The 25,090-nt window shown below is 38.6% G+C and overlaps 1 protein-coding gene across 1 annotated transcript in view; it reads right to left on the bottom strand.

Moving 5' to 3' along the window:
• LOC146315008 (stromal membrane-associated protein 1-like) overlaps nucleotides 1-22,356 on the bottom strand; it is a 120,619-nt gene extending 98,263 nt beyond the window's left edge. Inside the window, exons 1-3 of the mRNA XM_084736024.1 lie at nucleotides 22,068-22,356; nucleotides 2,322-2,455; nucleotides 159-244 (exon numbers count right to left, since the gene is read on the bottom strand). Of these exons, the coding sequence (XP_084592150.1) occupies nucleotides 159-244; nucleotides 2,322-2,455; nucleotides 22,068-22,185 (338 nt within the window). The 5' untranslated portion in view covers nucleotides 22,186-22,356. The remainder of the gene's footprint in view (nucleotides 1-158; nucleotides 245-2,321; nucleotides 2,456-22,067) is intronic.
• Between the last annotated feature and the right edge of the window lie 2,734 nt (nucleotides 22,357-25,090).

Below are 25,090 nucleotides of genomic sequence, written 5' to 3'. Positions count from 1 at the left end.
CCGTCTTGAATTGCAGCATCTTTTTGTCAAATAAATCCATAATAATGAATCAAACACCAAATGGGCCAATGGGCCGACAAAGGTCGATTGAAAAATTTGAACATATCATCCAATCCTAGGGAAGACAAAGACACAAAAAAGCAGCAGGAGGAGGATACTGGTCTGTTTGCGGCCGTCTGAAGTTCTCTGGTAGGTGGGCCTCATACAGCTGTCTGGCCCTGCTGTTTCCCATGTCCACCATACTCTGTGAGGACAGAAAAGGAGAAAGAGACAAAGACTTCTGACTTTACAAATAACTTGAACAGAGAGAGAAAGAAACTTTTTGTGTCTGCACACGTGAGCTACGCTGAAAAAAACTGAAAGGCAAAATTTGCCTACCGGGAACGGGAAAATTGTCCATCGCTCCCAATCATCTACAAACAAACTAACTAACTCACATACAAAGAAAGAAACAAATATACAAACAAGAAACAAACAAACAAACAGAGGCACTTCCTGGTATCAACTAAATTACTAAAATACCTTTAAGAACGTGTCAAACACACACAGCAAGTTCTTTCATTCATCACATTTGCATTCGTTCCTGTGCACACTCTCTCTCTCTCTCTCTCACACACACACACACACACACACACACACACACACACACACACACACACACACACACACACACACACACACACACACACACACACACACACACACACACACACACACAGGCACGCAGGCTCACGCAGAGTGAGAGACACACTGGCCGTATGTGTCAGGGCTAAATTAAGAGGAGGGTGATAAATGGGGTGATGATAGGAGAAGTGGAGGCGATGGAGTCGGAATAATCAGCCATCCAGAATTAATTAGTCATTGAAAACAGTGATTAACATTCAGAGTGAGACCCTTTCTACTCACACTCAGCTGATGGATCAGCACAGCCTTCAAGAAACACACACACACACACACACACACACACACACACACACACACACACACACACACACACACACACACACACACACACACACAATGAACAATTGGATGTATTAACAACTGGATGATTAAATAAATTACTGGCATGCTCAGGTGAGTTTCTCTCTCTCTTTCTCACACACACACACACACACACACACACACACACACACACAGGTTATGCTGATTTATTTTGTGTAATTGAATCAATGTGACATGCTAGTTACCCAGAAAACACACCTATACACACACTAATTACACGTCTCTATGTTCCCTGAGCTCAGTGTGTGTTTACACGCGTGTTGCTGAGCATGTATAAGCATGTCTACAATCCACCGAGTGTGTGAACGCACTGCAGTGAATACTAAATGCTGCATTTCTGTGGCAGTTTGTCTGCCTCTTTACATATAGACAAGCTGCAGGTTTATTTAACCCTTTGAAAACTAAATTGTTTTGGCTCAGTTTTCACTCTCTCTGTTTGCAGGTTGTTGGCATCGTGACAACACGTCTTCTCTCTGCTTTCCATGTGTTGTGATCTTCACCTGGGCTCCTCTGGAACAGTCAACAATAAGGCTTGGACACTCAACTAAAATGCCATATTTGATCCGCAAGAATGTTTGCTGCATCACATTTACACACTCTGTCGCTGATTTTATTGTTTCATAATAAAAGCTGTTAGACAACAAAATAAATGAGAGCTTTTATTCTGAAGAATCTGATTTACAGCTGCTTGACTGGAGACAATCACGTCATCAATTAAAAGACACATCACCAAGCTGGTACGCCCGTTGTAGCAGAAATGCAAAGACAAGTTGGGACATGTAATCATGCAAATCTGCATAAATATAGAGCAAAATCTTTAAAATCTCCTTCATCACCAGAAGGCTGAAAGTGGAAAACTGTGTAGGACTCCTGTGTGTTTGGACTGACTATGAATCTTCATCCACAGAAATTACACTGTTCCACATCAGTGATTTTTAAAATTACAAGGAAAACAACAACTCTTTTATACTTTGTTGGCCTTTCTTCATTGTTTCTGCTGCACAGCTTGTTTCAATTTCAAAGGTAAAGACTAAATGATGTTTGAAATCATCTCAGTGAGAACATCTGATTCTTGAGGGAGCAAGTTGTAAATGATAGGATTTTATTTTTTCTGGCTCAGACAGAAAATAAAAATCACAGATATAATCAGTGTGATAGTTATGATGTGCATCCCTTTATTTCTTAAATTCACAAAAAGCAAACTGAGCAGCAGCACTGAGAGGCACTGAGAACAGTACTGAAGTGTGGTGTGTGTGAAATGTGTGTTTGATCCTGTGTGTGTGTGTGTGTGTGTGTGTGTGTGTGTGTGTGTGTACCTGGATCTGCTCAGGTGTCCACTGGTCCAGATTGACAGATTTTACTCTGGAGATGTGGACGCCCAGGTTGCGGTGGATGCCGGCACAGCGGATACACATGAACACGCCGAGGTTCCATGACGCCCATCGAGGACCTGAAATCAGAAAGAGATTTCAGTTTCGGCTTTAAAGCTGCTCTAGTTAAAATTTTATTGTAAAAATCTTGTTGCGTAATCAGTTTAAAGTTTAAAGGGACAGTTCACCCCAAAATCTAAAATACACTTTTTTCCTCATACTTGTGGTGCCGTTTATCCACTTTGATCATTTTTGTTTGTTTGTTTGTTTGTCTGTAAGGTTGGTTGTTTTTTTTAATTGAGACACAAAATAAACATTAAATATATGATACTACTTAAACACAAACAACCATACATTTTACAACATAACACACACATGCACATTCATACATGCATAAACATCTAAACATCAGTTTGAGCTCCAAAATTATTTTGCTTGTTTGCAGAATACCCCTCTGCACTTCTTCATTTACAACTAAAGCAGTTTTTATAATTTATTCTGAGCTTTTGTGTTAAGGTTAGTTAGAACAGAGTGCAGTTTTGTTCTCCATGCAACAAGATGAATCAATTAATTCTATGTAAAAAATACCAACTTTCTTTTGCAATGTTCTCAAAATGCCTAAAAGCATTGCAGCATGCATCAACATTTTTAAGAAAAGCTGGCATGAAATCAACATTTTAGGCCACAACAATCCCAGAGAAAGACCCACAAAATCCTGGAGGGACTGATAATGGAACTAGATGGCACTTGTGGGGCACCAAAACTATCTAGATGGATAAAATAGCACAACAGGCAAGAGGACAAATATGTGTTTTTGATGTTGGGGTGAACTGTGCCTTTAACTGACAGCTACTCCATTTCCACCATTTGATTTAACGTAGATTCAGTGTTTGAATTCAAATCAAAACTGTGTGAGTGAAAGACCAGCAGGAGGTGATGAATTAAAACTCTTTAATAAAATGAAAAAGGAAACAAGTGATTCTGTCTGAACCTCTTCAAACCAACACTGTCCTTCAAAAATATCTTTGAAAAATTCAGAGTTAACTCTCACTTCCACTTTGTACCAACCACAAAGTGTGAATTTGACGAGTAAAGTGTCAAAGTTTGTCACAAACACAGTAAGAACTATGTAGTCAGTGTGAGTACTATCTCTGCAAAGATAAAGAAAAGAGCCTCAGCCACAGAAACTCAAACTCAGAAGAACTCACTTTGGACAAACTGTTCGACTGACAGGGATTTATGGACGGTGCAGCAGCAGCGTGCAGGTACACTTCAGTATCAGAGCCAAACATAAACTCAAGAAGTTAATATTAAAAGATAAAATCCAAACGGCACAAACATGCAAAGCTTCAACTTATATTGGTGAAACTGTATCACTTGAAAAAGTGACACACACACACACAAACACTTTAACAGGTTATCCAGAAACATTCTGAAAACTTCTTATCAAAACTGCGCGGGACGTAATATCCTAAATCCCTTCTATGTATCTTAATGAGATTTTTACAAAAGCAGCACAGTGTTGATTCACAGATATCATTTGACTACACTTCCTGTGGTTTCAGAAATATTCTTCTCTGTAAAGTACAATCAGTTTTTACTCATTTTAAAGCTAAAGAAAAGGTGCAGATATAATTTTTGGTACAATAAATGTACAAAAGACCAGCTGCATTTAATTACAGAATACAAAGTCAGGGTTTTTTTTTATTGCTACAGACCTTTTATTGTAAGATTGTTTCAAATTTCAAAGACAGAAGAGTTTTATTGCATGCATTCTCAGTTATTTTCATATATTGATTAATTTGATGTAATAAAATGTCACTTTAAGTTAAAAAAAAAAAACTCTTTCTCAATATGAAAGATGCTATGCTTTTTAGCTTAATGAAAGCAGCTTTGAGTGTAACAGACTGGTTTTCAAAAGCTTTCATTAGCTCAAGGGTCGGATTTTTTATCCATAAAGCCTAATCCTCAAAAAACTAAATTAAAACAAGAAAATTATCCACATAATGTGGATAAATGTGGTATGATGATAGTGTGAAACTACAGATTCTTTCTGTGTGCGGCACAAATTTTCATGGCACAGAGGTGAAACCAACTCGATTTGGATTTTGTATCCAGTGTTTTGCCACTGCAAAAAATAACCAGCATGGGGTTACATAAAAGCCCTGGCAGAGAACAAGAACAGGGCCGCGAGCTCGCTGCACAGAACCAGAAGACGTGAAGAAGCTCCAGGCAGACACAGACGAGACTTTGATGCTTGTTGACACACAATCATGCAATGTCTGCTGAGAGGAGGGATGGAAATTTTGATTTATCCCACAAGCAACTGCTCCATACGGGTCGGTCTGAAATTTTGAAGTCCTGCTGATTTGCTGAAACGACGTTCAGAATCTTGAAAATATTCTGGCCTTCACCTTGATAACACAACAAACCAAAGATCCTAAAAAACGACTATTCACTAAACCCCAATCCTGAACAGCAACTGTAACGAGGCACAGCAGGCGTTTAGGATTTCTCCACATGCCAGAGCAGTGTGCACACGCTTATACTCTGCATTTAAAGAGCTTTCCAAAACTAAAACCACAGGAGCAAAACTGTAAGGAATGGATTCAACAGTATGTTTATTTGCTCAAATGAAAGCTGCAAATGTTAGTATGTCCAGCTGACCAGCTTACTGCCAACAGTAAGGAGCATATCATTAACTAACTACTTTAGGTTTGTAGAGCTGCAGATTAAAAAAAGTCACATTCATGACTAGAAGAACCAGTGTGTCAGAATTTACATTAGCAGCCAAAACTTTGTGTCTGCAGGGCTGTACGCACCATGAACATGTCAGGCAGGAAAAGTAAACTGGACTTGTGTTTTATACACTGCAGAGCTGCAACAATTTGTTATATTTAAAGATTGGTCAATCTAAAAAGAAATCAATTGCCAAGTATTTTGATGATTGATTCATCGTTTTAGTCATTTTTCAAGCAAAAATATGACTTTGTCTGGTTGCAGCGTCTTAAATGTGAGGATTTGCTGCTTTATAAGACTGACATTTTAATAATCGTCACATAGAAACATTAAAAAAATCAGTTGGGGACATTTTCAACCAATCATGGAGCTAAGATTAGCTTAATTAGCTAATTAGCTTCAGCTGACGAAATCTGGGAGCGACAGTTCTCATTTCAGCAGATAAAAAAAATGGTCACTGTCTAAAAATAACAAACTTGCTTTAGTCCACCTCTACCTGAAATCAAGGACCCACTGTTCATCACTGTAAACCGCAAAAAATATCAAAATCAAAATGGAGGAGGAGCTGCAGTTTTTAGATAAAGGTAAAATGTGTCAGAATATAGCAATAAAAATGAAGTATTGTGGTGGTGGAGATGTTGCCGTTTCTGTCTTAGAACTTTAGAAAATCAGAAAATTCTGACGCAGATTTGTCTAATTTTTTAAATTGAAAAGGAGGCTGTAAAATAAGCACTTTGTTAAACTAACTGAAACCTAGAATATCAACATGCTCATGCATACATGTGAAATCTCCTTAAAATAAATTGTTTGAGTGAGATCAGGTTAAGAGCCTCCCACAGAAATGTGCGGTCCAAATGCTTCATCCGTCATATAAAAAGTAGCACAAAAACAGCCCTGGCTTTGCCAAACCTCCGTGGGGATGAATAGGAGATGGCACAGAAACGACAGTCAAATCATTTTAATGGGCTCGTGGCTACAGTCCCTCAGCACCATCGCTGGCTCCGTCCCTCTCCAGAGCATGAAGCTTACTATCTGTCAATTTGACAATTGGAAGCGACTTTGAACACAGAGAGTGCAAAGGATCAACTTTTATGGATCCAGGCTACATCGTGGTGGTGCGGCAGGGACGGCGGGGATGCACGCGGTCTAGTGGGCCTGCCGGTCTCGGGTAAGAGCATCAGTGTGTTAATGCAGTGGCACTAATGCGCTAGACGGCCTAAAGGAGCATTAAGGCAGGGATGACTGAGTGTTAAGCCTAAATCAAGCAGCTCAGCCATTGTAAGCTGGACTCTATCTGTATGGATTGGACCTCACTCTGCTCTTAGATAACCTCTGTAGACACACATCCTAAAGACAAACACACAGACAGAGCTGAGGCCTCGTAAACGTACAGTGACATACAGAAAACATGTGTGCAGATGTTCAGATCACACATGTATACATGCAGAGGCTGGAAATCAAGTTTTGTTATAATGCAGTCAGACTTTTCAACACCAGCATGACAAACTGTAAGACTTATATCACAACTAGTCTGAACTAGTTTTTATCTCAGGTCGTACATCATGTTTACACATATTATATAGGAGGGACGTAAATCACAAATATCATCACCATACGATATTTTATCAATTCTTCGGACACCAATACGACATTTTCTAATATCACAAAGTCAACCACAATACAATTTTGATTCAGTCCGTATCAGGTGATATAATTTGTTCATTTAATACATTCTGGTTACGTTTATGTCAACTCACAAAAAATAAATAAATAAATTACGATTCGATCATTTCATGACTGAATTCTTCCAGACATTAATGACATGCTGCAGGAATTTAAAAATGAAGTTAACTTGTCTTGTCTTAAAGTCTTACAATCAATATGTATGTAATGTAATATTTTCTTTAACTGCTATCTAAAATATTTTTGTTCATTGCAATAAAGTTATTTGGATCTGCAAAAAAACCCTTCAAAATAAAGGCATATCATTGAATCACAATAAAGAGGAGTGTCACGATTCTCAAAATCCATAATTTGATTTGACTTTCAGTTTTAAGATTGTGATTCAATTTTATTCTTATTTAAACATTGATTTTTAGCACTGACAGCTCTGCCATTTTTAGATTATCGATTCTTGATTTGTAAAGATCAACAGATTATTGATTTTATGCCCTGACAACATTCACATTTCTTCACTTCTGCTGTTTATCCTTGTTATTGCAAGTCTGATCTCATCTCATCTCAAGTCTGATCTGATCTGATGTTATAATCCAGATTCTCTGCTGGCTTCTTCTGAGGCTTTCTGTTATTGTGAGAAAATCAATGGAAGTATTCAGCAGAGTCTGACTGTGTTTAGAAAAGCAAATGACTCACACAAATTATCCTCTAAATATAAAGTCTTAGTCTGTAGAGAGTTTTCAGCTGCATCAACCAGCCAATCACGTTTCTCTCTGGGATGATGAGCAGCCTGCACCGATGCTCTCTGATGCTCTGATTGGTGAGTTCTGTACCACTGTCAGTCCCTCTGAGTCACTTAGTGTAATCTGATTACTCTCCATCAGATTTCAGAAAGTTCATGTAAATGGTGGTTTCAGGTTTCCTTTATTCATTTATGACTTTAACATGAAAACCCTGCTTTAGTGTGCAAACTCTTGTTACTCAGCCTCTGCTTGACCATCAGCTGATAAGACTGATTATTTTTTTCACAGGTACTGGAAATAACACAAGGTTTGTCGTTACTGACATTTATCAATGCTCAGTCCACTTTTAGTCCACTTGAGCTCCATAAAGATTTTACCTTTTTGTGGAATAAAGGTGCACTTCATCTGCAAATAAATCAGATTTTGTTCAAGTTTTTGTAATCATGAGACTTTCTGGTGAGGTCACTCAGAAGTTTTAATGAATTATACAAAAAAGTTGCAAATTTCTTTTGCAAGTTTCACTTGTTTCTGCAATTTGGAGGGGCTGGTTTACGTCATGCTTTGAGACTAAATCTTCATCATATTATTCTGAAAACCCAACAGACTGAGAAATGTCCCACTGGACTGCAAGCCCATTTGTCCAACAGCCCATTATCCTGAAAACAAATACACACTGCTCCAAAAATAGCCCTAATATCTAATAACTGATATCCAACATATTTGTTTTTGTCAGGACAGATGAGACAAAAAAAAAACTGTCTGGTGAGACCAGAAATTTATCTGCAACAGTAAAACTTTTTGAAATATATTTTGGTGTAAAGGTCTATAAAGGGCAAAACCCCCGACAGATTCAGCACCATGGACAGCGCCGACACTCACTGAACTTCCAGCTGCAGGGAGAGTCTGGATTTTCTCAGCAATGCAATATGCTTTCAGTACAACAGGACACTTTTTTTAAGAGCTACATACATCAGTTTAACTTAAATTCAGACAGACCAATGTATCAGCCAGTATCAGCTCAATGCATATCAGTATCAGCATATATGTCAGCTGATAAATAACAAGAAACTGAAGTGCAGAAATGTCAAAGATATGCTTTGAAACAAAGATGTTTCATCACATTCTGTAGTTTGACCACCTGCAAGTACTGACAAGGTTTTTGTCTTTTTTCATTGTAAAATGTCCATTTCTTGGCCACAACTGTTGAAAAAAAAAAACTAAGGGCACCTAGTTAAAAATGTTTATTTCTGTTATGGATTATGTCAAGAAACATAAAATAAGATAATCATTTATTTTATTTTTATAGAAATTTGTAGAGGAAGTGTCACAGAAAGGCTAAAAGGAGAAGCTAAATGACGGAGAAAATTAAATCAGAAAAGGAAAATCAGCGGGGAAATGGAAATGAGAAAGGAAATTGCCCTTTTAAAGGCCTGATTAAAGAAAGCATTCTGTTTCAGTTTGTGGATCCAGTTATTTATTTCTCTTTTTTTAAACTGCATTTTCAAACAGATTTTTAAATCCTATTACTCATTTATGAATTCATGAGTGCATTTTTCAAGTATGTACTTTGACTGTTTTATGTTGATTTGGTAAATCACTTTTTAATTTGAACAATTTATTGACAGATTATTTTTTCATTTGTAAATTCTTTTTATAAATGCCCTTTTTTATTTCCCATTAAAATGTCAAATAATTAACTGCTTATTATTTCATTACCAATACAAAGGAATGTCACAAGATATTACACACTGTACTGGACTGTGAAGACTACTGCTATTTATCACAATATTACATTCTTAATTGTTTTATTCATTCATTAATTTGTGTATTTTTATATATGAAGTTACTGCTGCTGGCTGCTGCATTATTTTTGTTTTGCAGTTGTACATAATTCACATAATTCAACATTCAATGCCAAAGACAATTCATGGCAGTTTTTTCAGGTCATATCTGCTACTTTTATTTTATTTTATTAAAGAAGGGAAGCAGAAGCGCTTTAAGTTGAAAGGAAAAATAATAATGGCCAAATCTCTAATAATGGACTGGTCAGAAGTGGACAATGTAGGGCTCTACTACTGTTGGTCACCCTTTCTGAATTGACATGTGATGAACTGTTGGCTAATATTTTGTTGGAAATGTCCAAAGCTTGATGTTTTACAGTGTACCATGCAGGCTGCAACAACAGTAGCTGCAAAAGTAGAAGAAGAACAACATAAACAACATGGATGTGCAGCAGTGAGTATGAATAAAGTTACAGTCTAATATAAAAGATAGAGTTCATTATCATTACCAGTGAACACAGCACTGAGCACTTTCAAAATAAAGGTCTGACAATGGTTAAATGGTAAGCAAAATGCTACTGACTGCTAGATTTCAAATTTTTGGTATTTCCATGACGACCTTGCAGACCACATGAATCCTTTCAGCTGAGCCACATCTGGCCCCCAGGGCTGCAATCTGCCCAGATAACACTCTTACCTGATAGGATGTGTTCTATTAGTTTTGATGAAATAGACAGAATGAAACAACCTACACCTGACACCTGTATCAATCTAATTAGTACATGTACTTTCTCTGTGCACGTGTAATTGGAAAGAAAAAAACCAAGAACAATCTCACTGCTATTATGTCTGAAAAATAAGGACAGCGCATCCAAATAAAGCAGCAGCAGGGGGTCTAAACTGAAGAATACTTGTTTTTAATCTCTGCTTAAATTACCTGCACTTAAGTATAATGTTAAATTTTTGTGGCAGGTGCACTATAATAGCGACTGGCTGTGGAGGGTAAAAGCCACTCTGATTTATGATTTCCTGCTGACCTGCTGCACTGCTCATGTTCTGCATGTTTGTGTGCTCGTTTGTATCTGTTGACCTATTCTAAAACAAAGACCAGTGATTTCAGAGTCCATCAGTAGTTTGTGGTTTCCAGGTGTAAAACTGATCTTTACTCCCAGCCTAAAAAAGATCTCCCTGAGTCTTCAAATGAATGAATAAAGTCATCTGACGTGTGTGATTATGATGAGCTGAACAGGACGCGATGATTGGGAGCTGCATCCGTTCATCTGTTCATGTGTGTCTCATGTGGATAATTCAGATTCAATAACTGTTTTATTATGCTATTCATCTTTACACTTGCTCTGCATTGAAGTTTGGACAAAAATAGACGGCTGAATTGAGTTCTCTCAGTAGACATGAGCCCTGCAGTCCCAACACACACACACACACACACACACACACACACACACACACACACACACACACACACACACACACACACACACACACAGAGAACAGAAACACTCCAATGCTAATTTGTAGACTGCTGACCTGATTAGACACAAATGAGTTCTTCTCTTTTTCACACACACACACACACACACACAGACACACACACACTTTCAAGCACTTTCATGCAAGTGAATGCCAGCACATCCTGCACAGAGCATGAGCACACCTGCACAAAAGATACACACATGACAACACACATGTACGCTGAGACAGAAGACGGAGACACACCCACTGTCAGACTAATAGATAACCATGACGAGCGAGGACTGCGCAGTGACAGACAGTGATGTCACCATCACCAGTGTCACATACGTCCATTACACAGATTTTGCAATACAGTCATTATGGTGATAAATGTTTAAGCAGGTAGAGGGCTGTGTACATACTCAGAGAACTAGAGTTACATCCAGTAACCACTGTCTTCCTTGCAAACACTGACTCGGGTGAGAATCAGGGATGTTCCCTTACATCACCAATAAACCAATAAAGAGTGACAACAGATAGAATCATGTCCTGAGTCGCGAATCACTTATTATTTTTGTAGTACCATGATAAAATACGATTACTGTTAAAAAGAAGTAAATAAACACATTCATATAAATCTGATTCTAATTTCACCCACTGCTATCATGAAGATGACATCACAGACACACACTTTAATAAATAATTCAGGCAAATATAAACAAATATATTTTCCCAACATGCATACAAACAGAAACACACTGAGAGACACAAACAGAGTTATCCCAGCTGAGAGACACACAGACAGACAGACAGACAGACACACACACACCCTGGAGCCTGGATGAGTGACAGCGAAAGGAAGGGGGGGCGGCCAGCCAAGCATGAAATTAAAGCCCCAATTGTCAACCTGAGGACAGGACGACGACTGACGGGTGTGTGTGTGTGTGTGTGTGTGTGTGTGTGTGTGTGTGTGTGTGTGTGTGTGTGTGTGTGTGTCTGCGCATGTGTGTAAAAGTGTGTGACACTGGCAGCCAAGTGAGGACGGCCACTACAGATATCAGGTGAGGTGTTGAGCTCATCCACAGAAATCAACCCTCTTTAATTCTGCAGAACATATGCTGATGTACGTTCAGATGATGCAGCAAGTAAGAAAAATAAATAAGCAACATCAGTATTTACTGAAGTGATTTCTGCCAGCTTATTCAATCAATATTTCTGAGAAAGCGGAACTGCCTCTTTCTGCGGGGAGTTCACAGAGGTGCACCAACACTGAAGCTCAGCAATGTGCTGCAGTGGACAGAGTCAGCAACAAAATGTATTTTAGCCACTTAAAAAAAGGTCCACCTAAACAGGTTTAAATGTATGCTATATTTAGAATGTTTTCACCACTTTACTTTGCTGCCAGACAGCCTTTTCCAACAGGAACCCGCTGTTATATAAGCCAAATATCACTCTCTACAAACCAACCCCACTCCATAGGCAAAATCAGTCATTTCATCTCACAGAACACAGGGGTTGCTGGTCTACAGCTGCCTTGATCTTTTAGTTTGTCTGTGTTACTAACTTTTTAAAACACAGACATCTCGCAATAACACAAACAAACCAAGAGATCGAGGCAATGGTAGACCAGCAACTCCTGTTTTCTGCAAGGTAAAATTGCTGATTTTGCTCATGGAGTTTGGTTGGTTTGAGCGAGTGATATTTGGCTTATATAACAGTGGTTTCGTGTCAGAAAATGCTGTCTGACAAAGAAGTATAGAGATGAAAATATAGTAAAAGTATCTGAATAATCCAAACTATCCCTTTAAGGCTGAAAGAAGCAGACTTTGTGGACTTAAACCATGTCTAGCGTGACTCATACAAATCCTGTGGGACAAATATCAATGTGGCTTTATCTGTTCTGGACCACAACTCCCAGAAATCCATTCTGGCTACTGCACACAGCCACCTCTCTACCTTTTTTATTTGAATCATCTTTTTTAGTATAATTGCTCTTTAGCTTTTATATGCTTCTTTTATGTCCTCCCGTAAAACACCTTGAAAGCTCAGCATCATCAGAGCTCTGTATAGAATATTTATGAGGTCTTTAAATGATGTTTGGCTGCATGAAACCAATTGAATTCTTCTCCTTTTATTCCTTTCTAGGAATAAACGAACAGCTTACAGTGCGCAGTAAAGGCTGAATGGCCACAGGCAAGAAAATAAGCCATCCCTGTGCTGAAATTCAGCGGTTTTTCCCTTTAAAGAGGGTTAACAACCTCCATTTCCTAATTAATAAAATGCTCGCTTAGTAGATCATCGGACGGCTGCCAAAATCTTCAGCTCAGGACGGAGGAGAGGGGAGAATCAGAGAGTGAGGAGGGGGAAAATAAAGCAGCACGGTGCTGCTCCCTGCTGGTCCATTAGAGTGATTCAGTGTCAGCAGTAATGAGGAGGACTGGATGGAGAAATGTCTTCCTCGCCACACAGAAGAAGAAAGCCTAATAAAAACCCATCATCTGCTCTTCTTGTCGGTTCTTAAACAAACTCAGGAACATTATGGTCCAGACAGTCTATAAATCACGACAGATGGATACTACATAAAACCATTATCAGGGGTAATAAACAGTGAATCAGCCGGAGGGATGGACACGCAGGGAGGAACGCCAGATACTAGAGCTGAAATAACAACTTTTAGTCTACAATCTGGCATGTGGCTTGTTTGATAGTGTTTTCTATAGGAAAGAGATTAATTACACCCGAGCATCAACAGAACTCCCTGCCACAAGATTTAGCATCTTTTAAATTCAGGCAGCAGACAGCAGCAGAAATAATGGACGGGTGGATAAAGTGAAGATAGGATTCCATCTGCTGGTGACAGAAGGCAGTGAAGACGATACAGAAACAGAGTCGTTCAATACCAGTGTGCTGACTAGGGCTGAACAATTTATCAAAATTCAATCAAATCACAGGATGAACAATATTTGTTAAAGGCTAGATGTGTCAAAATACCATCTTAAAAGAAATACTGTGGTGCTGCAGATCCTGGCCAACACTCATCAGACTTTAGAATAGGGCTGCAAAATTAATCGCAACTGCAATAAAATCACAATATGGCCAAGGACAATATCCAAATCTCAGTGTTTTGATAAAGGAAAAATGTGTGAGCAAACAGCATTATGATGAGGTACTGTAGAGCCTTGAACAGTACTTGTACTTGAGTACTGATTATTATATGTATCAGCGACAGACACTTCATCACTACCAAGAGGAGAATAAAACCAATAAAATATTAAATCAGTTAAATACATTAAATGCCACCATGACGGCACATAGACAGCCTATCATATCCCTTGATAATGGTGTGTGCTGCAAGTGACATGTGAACAGCCAATCATCCACCAGAAACAGAGGAAACTGTTTTTAAAAAAGGACAGATCAATAACACCACTGTCTGCAATGCATACAATAGTATTCACACTAACATATATCACGATGTGCATTTTGTACATAATTCTTACTTGCTGTTCTATATCTGTCTACATGTTGCTGTGAAGAATAAGAGAACACCATTAGTGTAGTAAGAATAACATTAATGCCACGATGACACATGACTTTTTGTAGTTAAATTAAGAAGTCATCGGGTTTTTAATACCCATCTTTGGAGGAAGATGACAAAGGTGGCACGCAGTAATTTCCTCTTGTCACTGAACGCTGTCTGAGCCAAATCAGCCATCTCTTCATCTACAAACCATCCTCACATGGAGAACCAAATAAAATGACGTCAGTGTTATTAGGAGGTTTTCTTTCAAGATTTTTAAACTATTCATGATGCAATGCAAAGCAAAGTTTAGTGGGATTTCTCGATACAATAAAAACTTGTGTTTAAAAGCATAAATAAACATAAAAGCTTTATGAAAAGTCAATTCAGATGTCTGTTTCATAGTGAAATTCTAAAAACACAGACAATATGTGCAGAAGGTCCAGGTCTACTTTAACATGTTGGACCATTGTCCAGGATTTTAGAGTTTTACAGTAAAACAGTCACCTGAATAAAGTCGTCTTAATGTTTTGCCAGAAAACTGCCTGGGATCATATTTCTGTTTTGAACTTTTGTTTTTTGGATTTGTCATCCAGGGAAACTTAAAACTAGTCTCCAGCAACATTCAGAGGAAAAAGTGCAGGTGCAGAGTCGTAGATGTAGGTAAAACTGTTTTTTTAATTTGGTCTTTAGGCTACACAGCTTTACAATCTGAGAATGTAAGAATTTTCTGTTGAAGCCACAAGGAGCCACTTGAAAGGGGCGAAAAAGTCACATGTGGCTCTCAGAGCTGCAGGTTGCAGACTCCTGGTGTAGCAGAACCTACGGTGGCAATGAAACTTCTGAAAAAAGATAAAGACCTGCTCCCTCTTTAGATATAAACGGTAACTAAAACACAACAATTCTTCTCTTCAGGTGATTATAAACTAATGAAAACATGAAAACATACTTGCTGTCATATTCTGCCAATAGAGCCGCCTAAATCTGATGCACTGGTCCTTTAAATATTGATGTGTTAAAATTTCTGAATCTATAAGCACAGAAAAATGTCACACCAATATGACTTATACTGTTGTAGTATCAGAGCCATTAGATGTTGAGTGAGAAGCCTGAAGGACACGTCTTTGTTTTGGGCTTCATGATTTATGACCAACATTATCTGATGAATAATAACAACACACACTTCTGCAAGTCTCCTTCCTTTGTACTGATGGAAATCTGCCCTAACAGCTTCAGCACAGAAATAAACAAAGTTTGCACTGTATCTCTCACATTTCTAACATTCAGAGCTGCAGCAGTCGAACAGTTGATTAATCGATCAAAACAAATCAGCTGCCAGCTAAAAATATGGATTTCTGGAAATATATAAATTATGAAATGGACACATTAATACGAGCTGTGCTTTCTCATTCTTCTCATTCACTTCGTTGATAGTATTGACTTCACTTAATTTCTAAAGTTGGTTAATTACATAATTAAGTTACTTTTAAAGGCCTGTTCTAACAAGAAGAACGTTTCTACAGGGGTTAGGTTTCTCAATGTCATGTTACAACTTTGTTATATTTGTCTTTGAATAAAACGCCCTCAGTGTGGTGTCAAGATTTTCCGTGGTAACGAAAATGGACTGAATATCAATATTTTTAAATGTATTGTATCGTAGTTAACAATTCCACTGTTGTGACAACACTATTGACAAGTATTTTGAAAATCAATTAATCATTCTATTCACTTTTCAAGTAAATATATCAAAAGTTAGCTGGTTAATTAATCTTATTTGATTAGTTAATTGGTCCATAAATGTCCAAAAATTGACAAAAACATCCCTAAATGTGTTTCCAAAAGTCCACAACACAAAGATGTTGTCAAATAGGTACAGGAAGCAGAAAATACTGACACTTAAGAATTCTTTTAAAAAAAATACTCAAACCAATTAATTAATTATCAAAATAGTTGTTCATTAATTTGATAATCAGTTCATAATAGATTAACTGTTGCAGTTCTAAATCAAACACTTTGCCTTCAGTGACACTGAGCCCGAGCAGCCGCCCTCTGCAGGCGGAGCTGCAGCTTCTCACTGATGACCGTCTCCTCCTCTGGACACTGCGAGGCTAACCTGTCCTTCACACCTTTCAGATGTGTGGAGCTGCAGGTGTGTGTGCGTGTGTGAGCTGCTGGGTCCAAATGAGCGTAAGAGTGTGTGTGTGCGTGTGTGTGTGTGTGTGGGCCTGTGCCAGTATTTTATGTGTGTGACAGCAGAGAGGTACCAAGGACAGGTCGTCAAAGCGCTGAGTGCCCTGCAGGCGCTCGCCAAGATCTGCTGTGGCAGCACAGAGGAGAGCATGTGCCAGCTCAGAGTCCCATACCCCCTCCTCCTTTCTACCCCCAGCCACAAATCACAACACTGACACACTGCCAGCCTGCACACGCATGTGTGTGTGTGTGTGTGTTTGAGTCACATTGGTGAAAGGATTGTGTTAAAACCAAAGGCGAAAATTATAGTCTGGACTCTAAGTAGTGTGGATGGACTGCGATGTCAAGGAGGACAGGAAAATGGAACTGCAATCAATAAGGACTCCGTCTCTGTCACACACACACACACACACACACACACACACACACACACACACACACACACATACACACAGAATGTAGGGCAGTGTGTGTGGACAGGAGACAGGAGCAAGGGTGGAATTACAGCTGAGAGGCTAAGGTGAGTCACCACACTGCAGTGGTCACAGTGGGACGGCCACACCCCGACACACTGACTGCAGCAGGGCGGAGGGACGGGAGGACAGGCAGACAGTGTGGACGAGAGGACAGGCAGACAGTGTTTGGTCATGCCAAACTCTAAAACAAACTGATCAATCACAGCAGAGCTCTGTAATCTGAGCGGTCAATCAGCTGCGGAGTGAACGCTTGCTTTAAAAAAATCAATAAAAGCTAATACACTGTCTCTGTCTCTGCTGTGTCCACAGGAGACTTCCGAGCTCAGGCTCAGAGACAGACAATTGCATGCAAGTTGACAGAAAAAGTTGTGCTCTGAAAAAAATGTGAAAATTAAATATTTTCAGGGATATGACAAAAAGATGCTAACCCACAACCGCTCTGACTGTCCATTAACAAAATCCCAAACTTTTTAAAATGTGAATATCTTCTGGTTTCTTTACTCCTCTCTGACAGTAAACTGAAAATCTCTGAAAACAGCTTTCTGAAATGTTTGTTAGATTTGCCTACGTGTTCTGTGACAGACTGAGATTTCTTCATGATTCCAGACTGGTTTTTAAACAATAAGTTGCTTCAGTGTTTTAGTTATGAAACTTGACAAGAAAACAGTGATTTCAACTTTCAGCTTTGGGACTCATGAGGCTTTTTCATAACATCTATATATTGTTTGGATAAAAATAACTGTGACATAGTGGACATGACTCATAGGGGACGGCTGGATGATGCTGCTGCTGCTCCTTTATGACTAACATGAGCAAACACGCCTCAGGCTGCAGTGTCACTGACTGATGCAGATCAGATTTTAATGCAGCGAGGTCATTAACCAAACAAATAAAACAAACAATAATTTTATTGAAAAGCTGCTATAGTCATTTATATTGTGGATCAGAAGCAGCAGTGACAGGATGGATATAAAATGAAATTTAAACATGTCGTATTTGTTTTAGAGAGACAGACACTTGAGTCACACATGAGTTAGAAACATATCGACTTTAAACTTGACTTGGACTCAGTAAGAGCTTTTTAAAGACTCTTCTGGCTGTAGTGACAGATGTGTCGCTGCTCAGAGTGTGGGAACAAACATCAGAGGTCAAATACAAATTGAAAACTACGAGCAACCAGAAAGCGCCCCTGTCTGAGACATCACAACAGGAAAGAAGTAACACTTTTTTTGTCTTCCTCCTCATCATCACGGGGTTTAGCACAAAAACACCTTTTGCTAATTATCACATAACCATGAAATTTGTAGATAATTTGGAGGTAATTTAGGGATAATTTCTACGAAATTTCAAATATGTTACCGGTAATTACCACCTATTCGACATGAAATTATGAGACCAGCTTTACCCATAATACTAATACAAAAACATACATTATGAATGCCTATAACAATTTTGTAAGACAATGCTGTACATTTCTACCAGCTGTGGACGGTGAAACGTAATATAAACATGTGTCGTGTCTACGTTCCCACAAACACACACACACACACACACAAACACACACACACACACACAGTCCACTAAAACCAGTGTTTCCATGCAAAGCAAAATATCTGACATTAAACAACACAGGACAGCAAACAGCCATTCTCTCACCCGGCAGGTGCAGCAGAGGTTTGTTTATTCAGGCTGCCATCATCAAATCATCCTCCACGTGATTAAATTCATCTTGACAAAAAGGTTTAATTGTGTGTCGTGTCAGTCTAATCAGCAGCAACAAAGCAAGGTCGAGGTTAACATGAGATCACTGGAGTTTGTTCTGCTGAATTGCAGCACACGAAAGTCATTATGTTCCCCTAAATAAACTCAAACAATATATTGTTAAGTTGTTGATTTTAATAATGAACAACAAGGAGGGAACAAGTGTGCACGCAAGCAGACAAAAATCACCAGGTGCAAGACAAAAAATACAAAGGAGAGACGTCTGCACACTGTTCGGCTCCAGGATCCTGTGGATCAAAATGTTGGCTTTAAAGAGAATTGAAATATTTAATTGGAGCAAAACAGTGTGTAGACTTTTCTCATTTGTACCCTCCTTTGATGATGAATGATAAAAAGTAATTTACAAGTAAAAAGGGGAGTGAACTATGAGTTTAGTTTTTTAGAAGTCTCAAGACCAAGGTCCACTTACTAGCTTTTATCCAGAACTTTTAACCACATCTCACTGTCTTCCTCAGTGGATGCATTGCTATGCTTTAGGGCTGCACAAAGTTTCCCACAAGCAAAATAAACTTCCTGTCACTGCAAATCAGAAATCCTTCTTATACCGATTTGGAAATTCTTGAAGGGACAACAACAGAGAGAAATTTGCTGTCTAGATCATTTTTTTGTTAGCTGCAAGTTGCAAAAGTTTGAAAGTTTGAGTTGAGATCACCAATTATTAGTTATCATTTTTACAGTGTGGCTGTTTCCTGTTGTTTCGTCTAAATAGTGAGACTTGCTAGTTCTGTGAAGAATTACCAAGACGGTGTGATGAATCAAATCTCTTTACTTCATGCAGCATGGAGAGAAGCACGGGGTTCTTACAAAGTGTCCTGCCTTATATACAAAAACAACAGTTGCTGATTCCATACCAATGTTGATTCAATCATTCCTTCTTCCTTGTGTTAGCACACTAGCCTTCCTGAGTACAATGTTGCATTGATTTTACACTTACAGTCACCTTCCTTCCTCACAACTTGGATTACAGAGAATCCCACAATCAATACATCGATTATTCATCAAAATTGTTCATCTTCCACATTCCATCTATGTGACAACTGGGCTCCTCCATCCTCAGAGAGAAGCCACAAGATGTCATTGAACGTTTTTGAACGTTTTTGAACCAACAGGTGACGACAATCAAGTTCAACTGAAAAACTGCACAGCAGCTGAAACATCTGTTAAAAGCTAGTAAGCGCAGATTTTTTTAATTATTACAATATTTATGAAGAGTTAACTTGAAAAAACGACTATGTTAATGGATTATGAAATGCCATTTAGATTGACATCAAGAGAACAGACATTTAATTTAAACTGTAGAAAGGTGCAACATCAGCAGCAAATCATGATGATCACACTGATTCTCAGGCTGGGGGAGGTCTGCTCTGCTGCTACTACAGATTACAATAGTCAGATGGCAGCAGAGGCACGGTGATGACGCAAAAGGCATTAATCTCAGTCATAGGTAGCCCCGATATGAGCCGTTCACACTCCACTCAAAAGTCAGGGAATTTCAGGCTTCCATAGTTTTACACAGCAAGTTTAAACGTTTGGGAAACACTCACAGTCCTTGAACAATTCTACTGGATATATTGTGCAAAACATCATTAAATTAATGTTGTTTATAAGTGAGATGTGAATATTATTGGGATGCACTGCTGTGTGGTGTTTTGGACGGATGCCGAATTGAAGACTGCTTCTTAAATATTAATGGACCCTGTTCCGTCTTACTCTGTCTCACAGTCTGTGCAGGGGGATCTTAAACTTGTAGATTTCTGAATGGAGTTTGGTGAGTGGTTCTGCTCTGCACGGGGACATCACGAGTCGGTCAGAGGGAGGTGTTGGCTGCAGCAGCTGCAGACCGGATCACATCTGATGCTGCTGACGTGGTTTTGTTTTAACGCGGGACATTCAGCGAGCGAAACTACACCTCCGCTTTACTGTTACCTGCACAGTACACTGCACGTTTTCCGCTCATAAATAAAACAGTCAAGGACATGACATCGATACTGTCGGGCAAAACCTGCGACAAGTTACCGGCACCCATGCAACACAAAACCGGAACTGAAGGCCATCTCATATCAAAATAAAAGCACCAAGCATGACTCAAGAAAGCAAACTTTTTTAAAAGCACAAGTAAGAAAGAAAAGAATGTACAATCTTCAAGCCATTATGCATTGACAGAGGGCAAAAACATTAAATATCAAAATAAATTAAGGAGATTCTCAGCCTCCCACACTCAATGATATCCCAACATTACTTAACATATAATCTGTTCGAGGTACACAGTGTTATTGCAGCTTTTAAAAACCTCTCTAAACAAACAATAATAAAGCAAATCTGAGTGTTAACTAACAAATTACAAACTCATCTGGATTTTCAATAATTTTATGACAAAATCATTCAGACAATCTTGTTTTTTCATATCAATAAATTTGATTATGGCTGTTTGTGTGGGGTGTTTGTTGCACATGCCTTCATCTTTACCTGATTTCTTTGTCTCTTTCTTTTATTACTGTCATTATTATTATTAGTAGTAGTAGTAGTAGTAGTATCATTGTTAGGATTGCGATAATATATCATGGTATTACTGTGCCTTGAATTTTTGTTATTTTTATATCTCTGTTGCTCAGCACATAGTTTATGCAGGATCCAGAGAGTAATTAAGACATAAAACAATGTGAAGAATAAAGCGAAAGTGTTAACTAAACTATGAAGTCAACTGAGATGCCAGTAAAGTTGTGATTTGTGATTTTTTTTTATATCAAAAACCTGCTGTTATGGCTGATTTCTTGAGCTACTTACTGCCTAACGTCTCCCTCTTCATTCTCTTTATTGTTATTATCATTATTATTATCATTGTTGTCAACATTATTAACATTAGTAGTATTGTTGTTCTCGTTCTTTATCATTATTATCAAACTAAGCTGTCAGATTTAGAAAACAGCTCGATGCTTTTATTTCGAAAGTGATAAACGGAAGTCGTGTATATTTTACGGTCACTTGGACAAATGTCGCTCAATATTACTCATTTTAGCTTAATTGACTGAACAAGTAACAACTCAGTTTGCACTGTACAACACAGATATACATGATGAAATATAAATGTATATTATTTTCGACCGTAATGCTGGACTTTGGTGTAAATGTTTAACATGTACGGTGAGGCTCGGAGGGATGTGAGCATAGCTGCACACAGTGACTCCCATCAGAATAACGTTACAGTGTGTTGCTAGCGTTAGCGAGCCGTTAGCCGCTAACTTCCCGCATCGTTTCATGTTTTCACACACACACAGTCCTGACATGAATGTTGACAGAGATCCTGTCGGTCTCACCTTTGGCCTCGCAGTCCGCACAGTACTTGTTGTCTTCTTCTCTCAGCAGTTTGGACAGAATGGCCTGATGCTGCTCGTTCAGTTTCTGAGCTTTTTCTCTCTCGGACCGCGTCGTCATGTCGCCAAACTTTGGCCGTTAGTCCTGTTTGTTTCGAGCCGATAAAACCCACCGAGAGCTCAGCCGGAGTTATTAAAAAGGGTGGGACATCCCCCTGTAGCCGCTCTGCACCGCCGGGGTTCAGTTAGCTTCAACCTGCTAACAAGGTAATATGGATCCAAGCAGCATCATCCCTGCTGCCTTCAAGACCGTCGGAATTTTTAACGTTGCACAGGATTCAGAACCACATTCATTAATACTGGACACATGTATGGACACGCAAGGAATCTGACTCCGGTTTGTAATGGCATCACAATATACTTACATATAGATGTAGGACAACCCGCTAACCAAGTTAATCAGATATTAGTAAATAGCAATTATGTCCAGGCCAATTAGTGACAAAATGGTCAATCAGTCTGTCAATCAATGTTCATGATTAATTGATTATCTGTTTAGTCCACAAAATGTCAAAAAACAGAAAAATGCTCATCACAATTTCTCAGAGCCCAGAGTGTCTTCAAACATCTTTCTTTTGTCCAACCAACCGTCCAAAACCAAAAGATTCTTCATTTACTGTCATAAATGACAAAGAAATCCTCACATTTATGAAGATGGAATCAGCAAATATGACATTTCTGCTTTTAAAATGACTGAAACAGTTAGTCGATAATTAAAATAGTTGACAATTAATTATATTTTGATCAACCAGCTGATTAATTAACATAACTTTGTCTGGTAAATGTAATCGCAGGCTCCTCCAAGCCTTCTGATATCAATACAGGAACGGTCTCAACTTTACAGGACAGTCATATACATCTACACATACACATCTGATGTTCCACTTCAAAACATCAGTGGAAAAATGCCACATTTTAGAACTATTTTGTTCAGGCTCTGCAGTCCTCAGCTGCATTTATTTACCAGGATAAATAACCAATATTTCAACAAGACTGTCTGCACCAGAGTTCCAGGTGTGAGGCTGAGCTTGAGTACACTGTATAATCTGACTATGAGTGAGTTAATTAGATCAGTTAACCAGCAAAACAGACCAGATTTTCCTCAGGTGATGTGACAGAATGTGAAACAGCTTTAACGGCTTGATAATAGACAGTAGTGTGTTACCACTGATCTGTTATTCAGTATTAAGACTAACCTCCACCATTGAAAGTTGGAATAATTAGTGATTGTTTGCACAGAGTGGTCGAATTTCCAAAACCAGTTTTATTAAACAGAAATCTAAAACCTACAACTCACAGGTGGATGTGATTACACCAAAGAGCAGGTCATTGTCATAGTTGGAGGTCAATCTTTATTTTAACCAGGTTGAGACTCATTAAATTCTGCATTAATTTGCTTTTGTCTAGACTCTCTCCTCTGCGGTGGTGACCTCTGTGACCCTCTGCAGAAACATTCAGACATATTATAATTCTCTACCTGTGTGTCACAGATTCTCCAGATGTTTTTACTCCACAGGTGTTCCTGCGGCCCATTCAAGCATTTATAGAAGGGGAACTCTGACACCTGGTGGACAGGAGACATCATTACAGCTTGTCTAATCATCTGCTCTCAAACACACTCTAATGTGTCTCTGCCTCTCTGAAGGAATGAAGAGGTGGTTTGTGAGATTTCAGCAGGAGTTTTGCTCCTCCTGACTCTGAACCTTTATTGAACACCTCCATGTCAAAGTGACACTGACCAGCTCTGATCAGTAAAGAAGCTGAATAGAGTCTTTTTTCATACAAGTATCTGTACTTCTACTTGAGTAACGGATATGAATACTTTTACCACCTAATAATGACGGGGGAAAATAAAACACTTCATTTGAGTTGCATGAAAAATTTACTGTATCACCTTTAATGTTGACAGACAGCAGGACCAACAGTTGTACAGTGTCAGACAGAGACATGGCACAGGCAAGGTAGCAACTATACCTAAACAATCCAAAAGAAAAAATAGAAGAAAAAAAACACACACACAACAGGAATTAAATGTCATTTCTAACAACAGGTTTATCAGAAGAATTCATTAAAAATTGTACCGTAACAATAAAAAATTTGACACTGAGAGAGAAAAGTGTTAAAAGTACAAATAATACAAAAAGTTAAAACAATTACAAATAAATTAATATCAAATATATAACGTTATATAGTGCATGTACCAAATTATGTGTAATTACATGTGATTTTACTGAATATACTTAACAAAATCTAGATTAACAGAGCAGTTGTTAGCTTAGAAAAGTCATCTCAAACATTGAGTAAGAAATCATCAAACATACTAGTTTACTTTCTCTTTTAAAGCAGACAGTTTCAACACACACACACACACACACACACACACACACACACACACACACACAGTGATCCAAAACCAAAGCAGCACCACCAACATAATGAGCATCTCAGACAGCAGGTGACAGCAACATGCATTAAGTTTATCTTCACATACGTGACGTTCCTTCATCGTCTTCTTAGTGGTTTTTTAACTTTAAAACACTTGTCACATGACTTATTACTGGAGCTGTGTCATCACCATTTATTCTGTACGATGGTTAAATAATAGATCAAATAAATATTCTGGCAGTTTTCATCCAACAAAGCCAGCTGAAGGTTTTTAGACAGATAGAGAAATGGTTCAACAGAGCTCCTTCAGTTTTCACATTAATGCCTGTCACCACCAGGGGGCAGCACAGGCTCATCCTTCACTTCATCAAATATGGCACAGGGCACAAGTCTACTCTCACAGTTTTTACCACTAGATCAAGGAAAAACACCAGGCAGTATCTAGGCTGCACTTTGAAAAAAAATCCCACCAAGTGAGCCGCGATAACAGCAATGTCCCTTTAAAATTATCTAGCAACCACAGCTAATGATAATCACACAGACTGAATACAAATATGATGTCAATGAGCAGAAATCTGCAG

Source organism: Lutjanus erythropterus, chromosome 14 (genome assembly GCF_056507025.1).
Source record: "Lutjanus erythropterus isolate fLutEry1 chromosome 14, fLutEry1.hap2, whole genome shotgun sequence".
Lineage (NCBI taxonomy): Eukaryota > Metazoa > Chordata > Actinopteri > Lutjaniformes > Lutjanidae > Lutjanus > Lutjanus erythropterus.
Note: the sequence above shows the minus strand (reverse complement) of the source record. Positions and strands in the feature narration are given on the sequence as shown.